Consider the following 18,579-nt stretch of genomic DNA (forward strand, 5'->3'; position numbering starts at 1 on the left):
GGTACAAATACATATACATGTACAAACACAGTTCAATGCATTGAGCGGAAGTTCTCCTCCCTTGAAGTCATGGGGCTCCGCACTTACAAAATTGTCACATCTCACTGCACTTATCTCTGAGGAGTACTTTCAGCATCATTTCCTTTCCATTAAAACAAACGAGCTCAACACATTTCTTCAATCACGAATAGAAGAAGTAACTGACACCATCCTGACAGATATAAAAAGTACCTTGGATCTGCTGATAGAATTCAAATTCCTTCATAGTATATACAGGCATACGCCACTTTTAATTACACAATAGGGTTTATTTACTATCGCTGGAAAGTACAAAATCAGGCTCACTTCTGCATAGAAACCAATGGGCTTCTAACCCCAGCTTGTTCAGTTAAGCCTGGTAATAAATCCTGGAAGGTCATTGGTTTCTATGCAGAAGTGAGCCTGATTTTGCACTCTCCAACCGTAGTAAATAAACCCTATTGTGTACTTAAAGGGGTTGTAAAGGTAATTTGTTCCCCCTAAATATCTTCCTTTACCTTAGTGCAGTCCTCCATCACTTACCTCATCCTTCGATTTTGCTTTTAAATGTCCTTATTTCTTCTGAGAAATCCTCACTTCCTGTTCTTCTGTCTGTAACTCCACACAGTAATGCAAGGCTTTCCCCTGGTGTGGAGAAAGCCTCTTCAGGGGGGAGGGGCGAACAGGCATGTCAGGACACTCTCTACTTTGCAGATAGAGAAAGGAGCTGTGTGTTAGAGGGCGTCCTGACACTCCTGCTCGCCCCCTCAAGAGGCTTTCTCCACACCAGGAAGAAAGCCTCACATTACTGTGTGTAGTTACAGACAGAAAAACAGGAAGTGAGGATTTCTCAGAAGAAATAAAGACATTTAAAAGCAAAATTGTAGGATGAGGTAAGTGAAGGAGGACTGTACTAAGGTAAAGGAAGCTATTTAGGGAAAACATTTTTTACCTTTACAACCCCTTTAAAAGTAGGGTATGCCTGTAGTGCACTCTACAAAGACTATCTAGCTGGAGCCTGCTGAGATATCCTGATTGTCAAAAAATTTAATTGCACACCCACAGCACTCTTTCATGTATTTTGGCTTTCCCCGTGATTATGCAGTAGTGAATTATACAGGTTTATGGAGACCAATGTACACTTTTCATCACCTCATGCCCTAGTGGTATGCTCCTTGTATATGTTAAAGAAACCCTGCCACAAACCTGAGCAGTTGAACATATGAAAAAAATATATTTAGAGGTCACCTTCCATATAAATTGTATGTCAATATTTCCGATAAATTCAGAGATAAGTACACCCCGCGGATATTGTTGAGTTTTTTAACATACTGTATTTCAACAGGCAAACATTAGATCTTTATTCAAACAGTAACTACAGATAAAGGTGAAATACATGGTTAAAAACAATAGGCAAATTTCCTTTTTAATAATGTATTAAAAATATGATTGGATGTGGAAAAAGTAAGTTCATCCTTGGCCTTAAAAGCTGGTATTGCCTAGACATGTGCACAGCAAAAATTTTCGTTTATTTCTGTTTAGTTTCTGTTCGTTTATCGTGATTCGTAACGAGTCGTAATTTCGTAAGACGTTTGTTATCGTATTCGTACTCTTTAGTATTTTCGTAACACTCTTTTTTCCGTTTCCGTTTTTTTCTGTTCGTTTATTTTTCGTTGAATCGAGATTCGTATTTTCGTTATATTTTGTATTCTGCCGCGTTCGTATTTTTAAAATGATTTTATTCGTTCCTTCGTTTTAACGTTAGTTTAAATTTCGTTGTTTTGCTATTCGTATTTACATTATATTTTCCATCATGCCGCATTCGTATTTTCGTAAGAAATATATTTTTGTTGCTTTATGATCATTCGTATTTTCGTGTCTAATTTCCTTTGATTGTAAAAACGTACTTTTGTAGATTTTATTGCATTCGTAATTCTGTTAGAATACATTTTACTTTTTTTCGACACACTACTCGTCGTAATTTTGTAATTCGTACTTTACTGTGATTGACTTGACTGTCTTAGTTAGCACACACACCCTGTCTAGAATGAAGTCTGACGTAGAAGAAAACTAAAATATGTCAGATATTACAAATACAAATCTAGAAATTCGATGCACTGCAGTCTAACACAGAAAAAGACACAAGGAGCCAGGAGGTAATAAGAAAGAAAGTCATTGGGGGAAGGAACAAACCTCTTCAGAGGAAAGGGACAGCGCTCAGTGCTATTGGTCAATGTCCAGAAATATTTCAGTACTAACGAAAGCTAATTTACATTATTTCGTATTTTCGTTTTTCATTTCCGTTTTCCGAAGATTTGTAATTTATTTTTCGTTAGTTTTGTTTTTTATTCTTTGTTTCGGCATTTCGGTTGTTTTCTGTTCAGTCTTCGAATATTAGTAAGTTTGCATTTTCGTTCATTTTGTTTTTCGTAATTATTCTTTTTTTTGGGTTCGGTATTTTCGTTGTTTCTATGTTTTCGTTTCTTTCTTCTTTCGTATCTTCGTTGTTTTTCATATTCGTTATTTTGAAAATATCGTTATTCGTCATTAATTGCGCTAAACCGTTCGTTCATTCGTAACGAATCAACTAAAATAACGAAAATTGACGGAAAAAACGTATTCGTAACTTAAAAAATTGCACATGCCTAGTATTGCCCACTTCAGTAGAAATTACTTTTTGTAGGTATGTTATATAACTTCCCACTAGTCTCTAACATCAACATAGTGAATGTTTTGACTATTTTTCCATGCAAAATGTCTTCAGTTGCACATGTTGTTGGGTTTTCTGGCATGAACTGTCAGATTCAAGCTCCCCCAGAACATTCAAAGAGGATTCAACTAGGCCAGTCTATAACCCACTATTTCTTCTTTTTGAGCCATTGCATGCTGGATTTGCTAACTAGTATGCTTTAGATCTTTATCATGCTAAAATTTACAACTTTAAATTTTAGACTTTAATGTGATTGTAAAGGTTTGCAGTTAATTTTTTTTAAATAACAAATATGTCATATTTACCACCACTGTGCAGCTAATTTTGCACAGAGTGGCCCCAAAGGGCATTTTCTGGGGTCCCCTGGGGGCTCTCTCGGCTCCTACCTGCCTCAGATAACCTCCTCTGGGGAGTGCTCTCCCAAGAGTCCTGTATTTGGCATCCATAGCCACCGAGTGCAGCGATCCAGTGGCTGCGCTGCTATCAATCTATCCAATGAAGAGCCGAGAAGCCTGGACAAGGGAAGAGCATGTCCGCGACGCTGGAAGTTCCAGGGCTCAGGTAAGTAAAACGGGGGGGCTCAGGGAGCGGTAATCGTCATATGTTTATTCACCTTATTGCATAGGATGCATTATGGTGAAAAAACATGAACCTTTACAACCCCTTTAACTCATGAAGCACACCTTGATGTAATGCAAAATTCATAGTTGACTTGAAGACTGAAAGGCCTTGAAGCAGCAAAATAACCCCAAACCGTACAATTTTCACAACTGTGCTTTAAAGTTGGTGTGGGTATTTTCCTAAAAAGGTTGTCTTAATACTTTATTCTTTTTGGACAGCAAAGGCTGTTTCCCGACACACCTCCCAGCAGACTAAATTGGTGCAATCGCCTTCTGTACCTGCAGATATTATTTTTGTTGTGCACATTCTTCAAACGCATTGGCTGGAGCTTTGTGCTTGAGGTTTCACCTTCATATCGAAAATCCAGTTGTGGCTGTTGATGTAACCTATGCTGATTTCAAAATCCATTAATAACTGGAGTTGACTCATTACTATCAATGTTCTTAATGGGAGTTTAATGCAGAGTCTCTTAAAGGTGCAGGAGCACTGTTACATATACAGTGAAACAAAATAGTTCAGAACACCATTGGGGATGAGATACTGTACCAAACAGATGTTGATGGAAATATATACTAAAAGTTATACCTGACTTTTTTTGAAAAATGAGAGCACCCCTTTCTGGCGAGTGCAGTGTGAGCCTGTGGGGAAGCAGAAACACTTTCCTTCTTTGGTGGCACTTTTCTCTTCACAAATGGACGGACTTAATGACACAGAGCATTTTATTTAATTTTATGAACTTTCATTTTATTGCATTTGTTTTATGTAATTTTTACATTTATATATATATGTTTTGTATACACATTAATAGTGTTTAGCACCATTGTATATTGTCAATTGAGAACGCGGTCCATTTTGCGTATTTCATTTTTAGGGCTTATTTTAACTTTAAGACGTGCAGCTCTCTCCTTGCATTTACATTTATCACGTTTTATTTTTTGAGTTTACTTTTGAGTTGTACGGGTGTAAATTGTTGATTTGAATAAAGCATATTGATGCTGATCTGCATGTATGATAGAACTTCCCTGACATTTATGGAATCAATTTACAATAGGGCACTAGTCACGGGTAAGTTTAATCAGAAAGGAGATTGATGACCAGGAGCAGAGTGTTCTGTACTTACTGCAGGGGATGATGTTTAAGGCTGCAAAACATCTCCTGTTTTTCATCTCCTGCATGTAATACTTCCTGTCAAGTAAACCAGATATATAAATCCTATTTCTGTAAATAATAAAGATTGTACATATTCAGACAGCAGAGAGCTGAGCTTAGAATCCCTCCTCTGTTGAATTTCAGGATTAGGTGTTCCTGGAATCAGATATTATACAACACTATGACCTTGAGGGCTCAAAAATTACCAGGATCAAAAACAAAGTCATAGACTGTGTCCTCTGTGTGCATCGCTGTAATTATTCTCCAAATTAAGATGGAGTATACTTTTACGCAGCAGCTGGAGTTGATTGCATGTTAACAAGAGATTAAAACCCAGCTCCAGGGTTTTTAACATAGGATACAGTCATTTCACCGGAAAACATTCTTTAACTACTGTGCAAGCAAGCAAGAGTCTGGCGGAGATCAACAGTGTATATTGCACAGAGCACACGGGTAAGTAGACCTTCCTCCCTGTGACAGACTCACCCGGGACAGAGGCTTTTGGAAGGGACTGAATGCTAGCCTCTTAACCTTGCGATCATGGGCCCTGGCATTTGGGGGAGCGATGCTCTTTGTGAGCTGTATGCCTAGGGACCCTTGAGGTGGTGTTACTTTAGATTCAGATCCATGTCCCTCCAAGACACACAGACACTGGGAACCCTGTATATGCCATATTAGGAAGAGTGACTGATTCATAATGTTGGGACATATACTGTAAGGAGTTGCTAATGTCATCACCTCCAGCCACCTGTCTGTCTGTTGTCTTCTATAATGTAAATGAGTCTAGTGTGACTTCTCTGACACCCATTGTTGTTTGTGCTAATTGACCCTGCAATTGTATGAAGGAGTTCTATGTTGATATGTATGATAATGTGTATTGTAATTAGGGAGTCACATCAGCTGCATAAGGGATTAGTTTATTAGCTCATGTTAATTTATGTTTCTAGTATTGTTAAAACAATATGAGCAGGAGGGGTGAACTCCCTCCTATTCTACTATATATAAGACCTGTATTCTGGTTCTAATAAAGAGTCCATGTTCAGCAGACAAACAAGTATCGTCTCGTAGTGTGCTTGTGAGCAATTGGAATATATGATATCTATATCCAGACTGGGAGGAAGTGGTATATGACGAAAGCACTCAAGCGGAGTGTGGTACGTTTCATTACACCCCCAAGTACAGATCTACCCTTCCAGGTCCGGTCTACCCTCAATTCAGGTCTCCCCCCACCAGTACAGATTCCGCACCTCCAATAGTACAGCTCACCTCAATATAGATCTTCACTCACTAGTACAGATCCCCCTAAGTACAAATCTCCACCCCCCCCACCAGTACATAATCCCCCAATCAGTACAGCTCCTGCTAGTACAGATATCTCAACAGTAAAGTACCCTTCAGTAAAACTCCACCCAGTATAGTGCCGCCTCCACCATTACAGCTCCTCAATTACCAGTACAGATCCCCCAATCAGTACAGTTCCCCTCAGTACAGATCTTTATGCAGTACAGCTCCCCATAAATACACCAACCCCAGTAGAGATCTTCTCCACTAGTACAATTCAGTTCTGCCCATTACAGATCTCTCTCTCTACCAATTTAGCTTCCATAAGACAGACCCCCCCCCCCACCAGTAAAGCCCCCCCCCCCCAGTGCGGATTTCCCCTAGTAAAATTAACTCCAGTACAGATCTTCCCCCAATACAGTTCCCACAAGTACAGTTCCTTTCCACCAGTACAGTTCCCCCCATCAGTGCAGCTCCCTGCAGTACAGCTTCACCTAGTACATACTCCCCCCCCCCAGGGCGATTCTCTTCCCTCCAATAAATTCACTGGTGATGACAGAGGAGCTAAAGAGATCTTCCCCTGCAGAGTCCTGTTGTCTCTAAGTTCTGAAAGGCGGTAGGGATAGGGGTGGAAGCTACAGCACTTTATGTGCACCTAAGTAGAAAATGTACTAAAACGGGAGAAGACAGGATCTGGAGCATAATAACCAATTTAACTTGTATTTCTAATTGTTCAGTTAAGCTTTGAAAAGGAAAGCTAAAGGCTGCTTGATAGCCATTCACAACTGCTCCAGATTATATCTGCACCCATCTTGGTAAATGTTCTATCCAGTGTCAGCAATAACTGTGCCACCTCGGTCACTTGGAGGGAAAGGTTGGATCTCCCTCCTTCCCCCTCTTATCTACACCCCTACCTGGAAGCTTCATCATGCTGGGCTGGACTGACCGTGTATTGCTGTTCAAAAGTGTGCTCACTACACATGCAAGAAGAAACCTCCACTGCTGGACACCAAACAAGAAGAGGTAGAAACCCACTTGTTATGTGACCAGCTGGATGACACTTACGATTAAGTTATGCATAACAATAATGAATATTTTGTTTAGGGGGTTTGGGTGGAAAATATTGATTTAGGCTTGAAAATGTTTCACTGCAATGCTATGATTTAAAATGATATACTTGCAAAAAAGGGTTAATTTTCTTGCCAATAACAGAAACAGCTCTTGCATTGTAATTTAACTGAGCTCTTATGTCTTGCCCATACAGTCTTCAGCTTGGAAATGCCAGTCTAAAGAGATTTTACAAAGCTTTTGCAAAGCTTTCAGCTGGCTTTGAGATGACTCCTTGAAAGCCTTAAAAGCACCCTTTAGCCCAAGTTTGGGGATTGTTATACGCATTATAATGGGAATGCTCACTGGCACTTTAAAGGAAACCTGTCTCAGGAGAATTTTGAAGGCTACCATTACAGACCTCTCCTCTGTGAAACTGCCTGTTCCTTTGCCTGCCATGGTGAGCCTGCCCTCTGTATCTATTGAGCTTTTGACCTGTAACAAGCATGCAGCTGAAAACTTTTGACATATCCGAGTGCATATCTTGGACAGTCAGTATAAAAGACATATCCTATTTATACAAATTTTTACAAGGACATGAACAATGTCAACCTCTAATTCTCTCTTGAACGTCTTTTTTTTTTTCTTATCACATATGGAAGCTTGTTTAAAGCCTGCTAGCAGCTTATTTAAACAGACAACTATTGTTTAAAGCTTGGATCCTCCTTCCAGGTTTACCAAGGGATATAACAGGTCCTCTTCACCAAATTCTTTCTTTGACAATGGGTACATTTTAAATGCTGCAGAGAGAGTGGTGCCATATAATGATGTGGCACTGCTCTCTGCTACATTCTTCTGTAAGTCCAGGTTAGTGAATGAGTTGAGGCTCTTCTAATGTCCATCATTCAGTCATGTGCAAGTAAAAATTTTGTTTTTTCCTTGCATATGATTGGGTATTCATTGCAAAGTGAACTTTCACCTCATTCACTAAGTTTTGGGCAAAATTCCTTTGCATAGGAAACAGCCATTTCGACTAAATTAATTCCCAAGTCAACAATGTCAGCCCCTGCACAAAATACTTTTTCTATGTGTGTAGGATTCTATTATAAAATGCTTCTTCATCATTTATCAGCTAGCAGTTAAGATTTAATGGCCCTTAAAAAATCAAATGTAGTGTATATTGGGAAGAAAGACTGGTTCTTGTATTCCAATTATGTATCACTTCTGGGCAAACAACGATCTGGCTGTAAACAGCAACAGACTTGGGCTTATGCTGTGTAGTGTGATCACACGGGTGTGAAGAGCCTGGCAAAGGTTATGAGTGGGAACAATAGAAGTAATGAGAAAACTAATCAGAGTCTTGATTTTAATTTGTAAGCTGTTATGCATACTGCTGATGTGCAATTACTTTATCTACAAGCCTGAGCAGAAGCAGTTGCAATCTTACATTCCCTTTAATTCTAGACTTCTATTTCAAAGCTCTGCTGATTGTCATTAGTCATATCTTGTTATACCTTTTAGGTACCTTTATATTTTAAAATCCGGTGTTTTTACAGAGAAAATCTGTCAGAACGTATTACTTTGCACTGTCAGAGTGGTTAGAAGAAGTTTGAAGTTGTTAAAAAAATAAACATACATACTTACCTCCATGCTTCAGCATCGGTGTGATGCTACAGCTGTCCCCCACGGTCTCTAAGCCCGAGAACAAAGTGATCACATGACAGCTGATCGCTCAGTTCTCGGTCCACTCTGAGCATAGAGCAGTGACTGTCAGTCACTGCTCCGTGCACTAACTAGAGCGCCAGGCTGTAAAGGGGGCAGGAACAGCTGGCTCAGTCTCTCAGCAGCACAGTGAGAGGCTGAGACAGCTGCCGATCAAGCATCTGGGTGGATCCTGGCAATGTAGTCGTGATCATTCCAGAGCCTAGAGTGGCTCCGAGATGTCAACTGACAGCAGGCTTTAGCCTGATCCTGAGTCACTGGAGAGCAAATGCACTCCTGTGACCCACAAGAGAATGATGGCAAAGTGTATGTAAACTATGAATGTTTCCTATTTTCATAAATGTTGTCTGTTAAATATACCATTGAAATGTTTTATATATATATATATATATATATATATATATATATATATATATATATATATATATATATATATATATATATATATATATATATATATATAGATAGATAGATAGATAGATAGAAAAAATACACAGGTCCATCTAGCTTGCCTATCGGTTTGCCTATCGTGCAAATAGATGCACAGATGATGCAATTGCTATTGCATTGCTTGCTGCCATGATACATATTGAGCACTCAAACACATATTTTAGGATGTTATTTATTGATTTTAGCTCAGCATTTAACACAGTAGTCCCTGACAAATTAATGGAAAAGTTAAAAGCTGTGCCTATGTCCATTGCTGCGCTCATGGATAATGGATTTCCTAACAAACAGGCCACAAATCGTGAGAATAGTTGAATACTGGGGTACCACAGGGATGTGTGTTAAATCTAGCCCTGTTTACATTGTTTACGCACGACTGTACTCCCATACATGTGTCTAACACTATAGTGAAGTTTGCTGATGACACCACTTTAGTGGGACCCATACGAGATAATGATGAGATAGCTTATAGGCAGGAAATTCAATATTTGGTTGAGTGATGTAGGGAAAATTATTTAATACTCAATACTGTAAAAACGAAAGAAATAATAGCGGATGATTATAGGAGATCCAGAAAAATAAATAATTGCCTGGTATATAAAGGTGTTGAGGTGGTGAAAAGGGTGGACACTATTACATTTTTGGAAGTGCATTACAAGAAATGTATCATGTTCTCAAACATGACTGAAAGACTGTTTTTCCTTCTTAGGCCTCATACACACGACCGAGTTTCTCGGCAAAAACCAGCAAGAAACTTGCTGGGAGATATTTTTTTGCAGAGGAAACCGGTCGTGTGTACATTTTCGTCGAGGAAACTGTCGAGAAACTCGACGAGCCAAAAATAGAGCAAGTTCTCTATTTCCTCGACTGGAGTCTGATTTGGCTCGTCGAGATCCTCGATGGGCTGGTTTTCAACGAGAAACTCGAACGTCTGTATGCTAATAACCCGCGCTTGCTCAGATTAAAGTATGAGACGGAAGTAAAAGTAGCATTTGTAATAGAGATAACACATTTTTAAAGCTGTAACAGACTGAAAAGTGCAAATCGTCTCTTACCAAACTTTTATTTAACACGCAAACACATGAAATTAGCAAAAGCAGCCCCAAGAGTTTAGCCAATGGAATCGAACTTCCCCTGCCGTTGTATGTGTTGTATGTCACCGCGTTTGAGAACGAGGAGATTTTGGCTCGACAGTGTGTACGCAAAGCAAGCTCGTCGAGTTCCTTGACAAGCCTAACAAGGAACTTGACGAGGAAAACTATGTGTTTCGCCCGTCGAGTTTCTCGGTCGTGTGTACGAGGCCTGAGACTGAAGCAGGCTGGATTACCCTTAAGGCTTCTGGTCAATTTCTATCATTGTACCATTGAGAGTATTGTTCTCCACTGTGCTGTAGTGTGGTATGCCAGCCACAGGGCAGAGGATAAGAAGTGCCTGTCTTGTGTGGTGAAAACAGCACAGCGGATCATAGCTACTGAATTTGGACACAGCATATGCCAGCAGATTAAAAACGTATGCAAAAGCTTTTAGTAAGAGATCCAACCCACCCAGGTTACAGTGTGTTTGTCCGCCATCAGGGAAAAGATATAGGACACTGAAAACACACACTAATCGCCTAAAGTATCGGGGGGGGGGGGGGTTTAGAGCTGTATTGTCCATAACCCATGAGGTACAGTGTTTTAGGAATTTTATGTGGCATTTAAATTTTTTTAAATAATATTTTATATTGTGTTATATTTAAATAGATACACAGGCATGTACTTGGAGTACGCATGTGTGGTTTTGTTGAAGTGTTTTTTTGCTGCTGTAAAGAGTATCCGGATACATTTTGTATACAATGACAATAAAGTATATCTATCTATCTAGCTCAGCCAACAAATAAATAGAAAAAAAACTATAGAAAATCTCTATATACAGAACCCTAAATTGACCCAGAGCAAGGCCAAAAATACTCTATCAAGAATGATCCAGTTTTTTCCGGGGGGGGGGGGGGGATATAAAAATAGCTTTTTGATCCTCCAGAAGGCAGTCAGTTATTCCCTGGATCAGCAATTTCTGATGTTACTACCTTTAAATGTTAATATCCAGTTATATGTTGTGCATTTAGGAATGCATCAAGCTCATTTTTTAAATAATCTACTGAGCTAGCCAGAATTAGTTCTTTAGGAGGTCTCTTACTATGATGTAGCCATTATGTATATGTTGGTTAAGGGTCCATGCACTCTGGCTTAAACAAACACTGCTTCTTGAGGTGTTTAGCATTTTGCCTGTAGAAACAGATAATGTTATCCTATATGTTCATGTACATTAGATAGTCTGGAGGCGTTTTTTTAACTCAGCGTTTTGAGGAGGAAAACACTTCTGTTACTGTATGCATTTTTGAGAACGGTTTTCTGGCAGAAAAAGACGCTAAACACGCCTAAACGCTACTACAAAAAAAAGGCTCAAAACTAGCATTTTTTTCTGCCAATGGCACTGGCTTTTTTTTTTAAGCCAGTGTGCATGAACCCTAAATCTTTTTTTCTCCAGGCGTAAAGAACGTCCCCTTTTCTTTTGTAATGACTAACTCCAGGTTTGTTTAAACTTTAAATATGTTGCAGTTTGTTTGGAGGAGTGGGTGAAAGATGTCACAATCTCTACCTTACACAATCTCTACCTTAGACAAGCAGAGAAAGTCTTATATTCATTCAGAGAATACAAGACTTCCTCTGAATGGCTGAGCAGCGAGCAGGCTGATTAAATTTTGTTCTGGAAGAAGGACAGAATGTCCCCATCCCGCTGCCAGAACATAGTGCTGAAAACTGTATGTAGCTGATACAACATATAGGGGGTTATTTACGAAAGGCAAATCCACTTTGCACTACAAGTGCAAACTACAAGTGCAAAGTGCACTTGAAATTGGTGCAGTTGCTGTAAATCTGAGGGCTAGATCTGAAATGAGGGGAAGCTCTGCTGATTTTAACATCCAATCATGTGCAAGCTAAAATGCTGTTTTTTTATGTTCCTTGCATGTCCCCTTCGGATCTACAGCGACTGCACTTCCAAGTGCCCTTTCAGTATACTTTGACACAAAAAGTGGATAAATAAATAATTATAAAAACGGGAGGGGAGGAAGGGAAACAAAAAAAACAGTAACTGAATGATAATAAAGAGGATGGTAATGAAAGTCCCAATATTTAAAGTTCGTATATAAACAGTTCAGGATGACATATACACCGCGGCAGCACTTTGGAGAGTGAAGAAAGAGTCTAATAGCAAACACAAAAACAAAAAATGCGCCTACTAAGTGCAGTATGTCTGATAATATGAAATTTATTAATTAAAACAGCCAAATGGCTACTCACTAAAAAGTAGTACAAAATGCGCTCATAAAAAGGGAAGTGTGGTCACTGTGGATCGTCAGCCGATGATGATGGCTTCTCTGGTAAAGGTTTTGTTGATTGCTGTCCAGGGAAAAAGCGTGGCAGAGCACTGCGGGCAATGCGAAACCCAGAAGTGACTGTTCGGCGGCATGCGTTCCAGCCTGGAGCGCACACAGCTCTCGGTGACAAGAAGTGACGTCAGGCAGGGGTTCGTGGTGATGACGCGTTTCAATGCTTCTGCATTTTCATCAGATCTAATGGGAGGAGGAGACTGGCATGCTTATATGTGCTGTGTGGAGCGAAATGGGGCATTCAGCCTCTCGTGGGGAGCCTTGAAACCAGAGCAGTTCTTACTCCATAACTGACTTATGGAGTAAGCAATCTCAGCAATCAACAAAACCTTCACCACTGAAGCCACCATCATCGGCTGACGATCCACAGTGAGTAGCCATTTGGCTGTTTTAATTAATAAATTTCATATTATCAAACATACTGCACTTAGTAGGCGCATTTTTTCTTTTTCTTTTTGCTATTACAGAGTATTGCGTCACTCTCCAAAGTGCTGCCACGGTGTATATGTCATCCTGAACTGTTTATATACGAACTTTAAATATTGGGACTTTCATTACCATCCTCTTTATTATCATTCAGTTACTGTTTTTTTCGTTTCCCTTTTTATAATTATTTATTTATCCACTTTTTGTGGTATTGTGGTTCAAATTTCCCTCTTTCGCGCCATTATTGTGTTTGTTTTTTTCAAGTATACTTTGCACTTCTAGTTTGCACTTGTAGTGCAAAGTGGATTTGCCTTTTGTAAATAACCCCCATAGTTCATACAATCCTCACAACAAGCACACCTATTAGTAAGGGAAATAGTTTGTTAGACGGAGCTGGGTCCAAACAAATTATTTAAAGTTTAATCAAAGCTGGAGTTAGGCTTTAAAGTGAATCATTCTGCAACAAGTTCAGTACATGAACCACATATGCATTAATCCACGGCAATAATACCCCCCTTAATCGCTTCTAATCAGGAGAGAATGAATTCAATTCAATTGTTTGAGAAGTGTAAAAATACCTACTGATTTAGCCAGAAACCTGTTTAACTTCCTGTGATCTCTGCCGGTGCGCTCAGAGGGGGTTATGAAGGTGAGGAGTTGGGGAGGAGATGAGGAGATGTCTGTGTTCTTTGTTTTTCATAAAATATTAAAATTACTTTCAAAATAATTACAGTTGGAGCCAAGAAAATGCCACAGAAATATTATTGTTTCATATAAAGATGTGTATGCTTAAAGTGGATGTAAACCCCAATTTTTTTTATGTCACAATGTAGAGTATAAGATTTCCTATCATCTGTGCCCAGTCTTGCCACAGAGAGTTAATCCAGCTCTGAGCAATCCTCTTTTATTGTTCAGTGAAAATTACCAGACCAGATAAAACCCTGTCTAAATACAAAGTCCATTCCTCTCTCCTTGCTTTGAGTGACAGGTTATTTACATATCTAGCTTGGACATGTTTATCATATGTTATGTTATGTTTATCATAATATGAGGTGATCCACAGTATAAAAAGTGAGAAATCCACCCCTCCCCCACATAACACATCCTGGTAATATACAATGACCTATGGATCACCTCAAATTAAAATGATCATATGGAATCATTTTTGGATACAGATGGCACTTCCTAGAGTTCCTAAAGCAGAAACTAAAACCAGAACTGAAGCCAGTCAATAAAATCGTATAAGTTGTGCTGACTGTTGACAGGACATGCCGGCCACAATGGGTTTTGCTTTCTTTTACAAATTTATGGGATTGCAAAACCTGCTTAAAGACGGTCACATGAAAGACAGAAGGAGGTCAGCTGGTGGTAAAATACATCAACAAATTTTGAATGATCACAAAAGCATTACAAACTAATCAAAATGATATCATCGGTACAAGTCCAAACCCCATCAACACAGGCCATTAGTAAGTTTATGCTCAAAAGTTACAATCTACAGAAAAATAAGAAGAGCACACCTTTTCCTTATCCTCGTGCAGTGATAAATCAAATATCTCTAATAAAACGATTGCATAACAGAACATAACGTCACCATGCATATAAAATATATATATATATATACACCTGTGTCAAATGTATACAAATTACAAATGATAAAATTACAAAGTGTCCATTAGATAAAAGTGTCCATACAGTGTCCAGTAATATCCACACATGATTTTCAGGTATAGTGATTAACCCCTCAAAAACAACAGTGTCCACTCTTGATTCTTCTCTATCTCATGACATGACATGACTCTTCTCTATTTCACAGCACGAAAACTCTCCTGGTGTGATGTCTGGACACCACTCACCTTCTAGCATTGACCTACATAAATATACATTAGATAGGTCGCATAGGTTTAGAATGCATATGGCTCATAACCGCATAAGCTTAGAGATAGCTCTAGGGCAGTGATGGCGAACCTTGGCACCCCAGATGTTTTGGAACTACATTTCCCATGATGCTCTTCTACACTGCAGAGTGCATGAGGATCGTGGGAAATGTAGTTCCAAAACACCTGGAGTGCCAAGGTTCGCCATCACTGCTCTAGGGCATGTTGAACCCATACTCAAAGGACTAGCACATTGCATAAAACATAGAAAAAACAACATTGAAAAAAATATTTGTATGAATCGGTACAATCAGCAATCATTCCCACCATTCCAGAATATTGCATTATGCTCCTCTCTATGTGTTACACTACTGAACTTTCTCATATTATGTAACCTTTCCCTTCCCCAATATTGCCCCTATTAAAGATGGCTATCATTCTTCCAGTGTGTTCAGTATACTAATTTAGTTAGAAATAGAACAGTTCACCTATTGGTAAGAACATCTCCAACCCTGATTCCATGTTATGGGTTACTCATATGGCAGCAATACTTCCACCCTTATTTAGCAAAAGAAAACTCCTTATCTTCTGCTCTGGGGCCATTCCACATCCAACACAGGCACCATGGCGGGAGGAATCAAGCGTGGACACTGTGTGGTTATTGATGAGTGAAGCACTATACAAGATTGTGAGTTTATTGGGGTAGAAGTGCAAAAGGGTGTGTCACATATTTAAGCGTTTTTCTCAATCTTTTTGAATATGAACCTTTCATTGAAGGCATTGTACACTTTCATATTTGTTTGTTGTTTAAACTATACCGTATAAGTGTAGTTACCGGTATACTCTCTATGTCTTTTTTTGCCTTGCCTTGTAATTATGAGCTCACATGTTGTGTCTGAAGTTTGTAGTGTCATGGCTGATTGATCCCTCATGTCCATGATTTAATTTAGCTTGTTGTCTCTATTTGCCAAAGGGACAGGCAACTTCTTGTTTCAGGTCACATGGTGTCCAGTGCATGCCTTACCATTTCCTCTGTGTTGCATCACAAATGTGAGGGTTCTACTGTGTGTGAAACACATCTCTTCCACCATGCATGTTAATTAATCAGCTTGTTTATGTCTATATCAGATCTAATTACTGTTAGACACTCCAGACAGAGGTCATGCATGACACCATGAAACTACAACGGTGCATGGTCAATGAACATCTTATGCAGGCGGAAAACACAAGATGCATGTAGGAAGGTTTATAATGCCTTTAAAATAACACCAGGTGAACCTACCCTGAATGTTCTTGTCCAATTGTTCTCCTGTGTGGTCACCCTGTCATATGATCCCCTGGTTGAAAATATAAGCAGCAGTGCCTATACACACTGTGCAGGCATGGTCCCCCACTGTCACTTTTAGTAAGCCAGTTCAGAGAAATGATATGCATCTGACACTGGAGTTAGTATATATATATATAGATAGGAATTGCTTAACGTAGTTGTAACCCTAAATAAAAAAAAAACATGCTCCTGCCCCTTTAAGGCATGAGATATAGCACAGTGCTTTTGCTATGTCAATTGTCCCTTTCTATGTTCTACAATACCCGGCTGATCCTGCCTGTTCTTGTCTTCCCCTCTGTAAACTGACCACAATTATCATGGCTGCTGATCTCTGATAGCGTGGTTAGTTTACGTGCCTCCAACATCCAGCTATTTCCTCAGCATCTCTGCTTCCCCTCCTCCCCCTCTCCCTCCCTTTTTTCCTGTCAGTTTCGTAGTCAGTGTGAGAGACAATCTCCTCTCCCCCCTGCCTCTCTTCTCTCCTCCCTGTGCAATTATATTACCTGCAGCTGCTCCAGTGCTTGTAAAGTACAGAAACTTATATCCTCTCTTTTTTAGGTCCCTGTTCAGTACAGTGTGTGTTTTTTCCTAAAATTATAATGCTAAATACCTTCTTTGCATAGTCCTGCTGTGCAGACATGTGACCCCCCTCTGCCGTTTGCATTCATCATAGGGAAATCTCAGCCCCTCCCACTGTGCTCGCTTACTCGGAAAGGGAGGCAGAGGGAGGTCACATGACAGGACAGCAGGACTATGCAAAGAAGGTATTTAGCATTATAATTTTAGGAAAAAACACACACTGTACTGAACAGGGACCTAAAAAAGAGAGGATATAAGTTTCTGTACTTTACAAGCACTGGAGCAGCTGCAGGTAATATAATTGCACAGGGAGGAGAGAAGAGAGGCAGGGAGGAGAGGAGATTGTCTCTCACACTGACTACGAAAAGAAGGTATTGAGCATTATAATTTTAGGAAAACACACATTGTACTGAACATGGACCTAAAACAGAGATAATCAAAGTAATTAATATATGTGACTTTACAACCTCTTTAAAGAGGATCAGCAGCAATGAGATGCATAAATAAATGAAATATACATACAGTAACAACATTTTTATTGCTAACATGTTTTATTGCTAACATTTGGTACATTCTTGATTGTACCAGTCATAAGAACGCTGATCACCAAGTTGCAAAATAATAATTTTTTTTTAAATAGCCAGCAGGAACAAGTACTATTGTGACATTATCATGTTCCATGGTAGATACAGCAGTTGTGCCTGGCTACTCCCATCTATGTTCTGTAGACTTTTATTTTCATGCCATTTTGTTGAAACATTGAGACTGTAATTGATCATATAATATTGTACTTTGAAGGTTGTTCGATTATGGTCATGGACGTGTTCCTCCTCCACCTCGTGCTGTCATTCCTCTGAAACGTCCCAGATTAGCTGTGCCAGCAACACGCAGAGGAAAAGGAGTCTTCTCACTGAAAGGAGCATCACGGTCTGTCTCCTCTTCATCAGGCTCCAAATGTGAGTATTTGCTTTGTTCTTACTTGATAAATGACTGTGACTACAGTAAAGAAGTTTACCAAAGAAATGGCATATGTAACACCAGTAAAGTTAAGACCCAAATGTTGGATTTATTTGCTGATTAGTCCTTCGCAGGATTTACAACCCAAAGGCAACTCTAACTACAATATTCACCTCCTCCTCTCTGGCACTATCCCCTGCCATATTTCCTTTCCTCCACCAGTTATCTTCAGTCTTTTGGGTTTAATGACAGCCAGCACCCCTTAACCTGGATGCATGAGGACATCCTGTATGTGCAATACCCTGTGGAGCCACTCCCTGACAGTGCATGACAACAGCCTTGCATTTATAAACATCGAAGTAGATACATACATGATGATGTAAGCACTGCTCTCTGCATCATTATCGACCACCAGGAGAAGAGCTGGCAAAGACAATTCACCGTACACATTAAATGACCAACTTGGGGGTGACTGTGAGATGGAGGAGTGAGCCTGGATTTTGACTTAAACCACCTAAATACTGGGCACTTAAACCCCCTTCCTGCCCAAGCCATTTTTCAGCGCTGTCGCATTTTGAATGAAAATTGCGCGGTCATGCAACACTGTACCCAAGTTAAATTTATAATATTTTTTTTTTTACCACAAATAGAGCTTTCTTTTAGTGGTATTTGATCAACACAATATTTTTTACTTTTTGCTATAATAAGCATCCCATTTTTTTTTTCTTTTTTAAAAACATTTTTTTTTCCTCAGTTTAGGCTGATATGTATTCTTCTACATATTTTGGTAAAAAAAAAAAAAACGCAATAAGCATATATTGATTGGTTTGCGCAAAAGTTATAGCGCCTACAAAATAGGGGATAGAATTCCGTAATTTTTTTAATGGCGGCGATCTGCGATTTTTATTGTGACTGCGTTATTGGACACTTTTGACACTATTTTGGGACCATTCACATTTATACAGCAATCAAAGCTATAAATAGCCAT

General features: G+C 39.3%; 1 protein-coding gene across 5 annotated transcripts in view; it reads left to right on the plus strand.

The window, feature by feature from the left end:
* RALYL (RALY RNA binding protein like) overlaps nucleotides 1–18,579 on the plus strand; it is a 1,196,807-nt gene that overhangs the window by 1,116,376 nt on the left and 61,852 nt on the right. For all 5 annotated transcript variants that reach the window (XM_040354532.1, XM_040354535.1, XM_040354531.1 and 2 more), the window contains one exon: nucleotides 17,433–17,590. In XM_040354532.1, the coding sequence (XP_040210466.1) occupies nucleotides 17,433–17,590 (158 nt within the window). The remainder of the gene's footprint in view (nucleotides 1–17,432; nucleotides 17,591–18,579) is intronic.

The sequence above is a fragment of the Rana temporaria genome, chromosome 5, assembly GCF_905171775.1.
Source record: "Rana temporaria chromosome 5, aRanTem1.1, whole genome shotgun sequence".
NCBI lineage: Eukaryota > Metazoa > Chordata > Amphibia > Anura > Ranidae > Rana > Rana temporaria.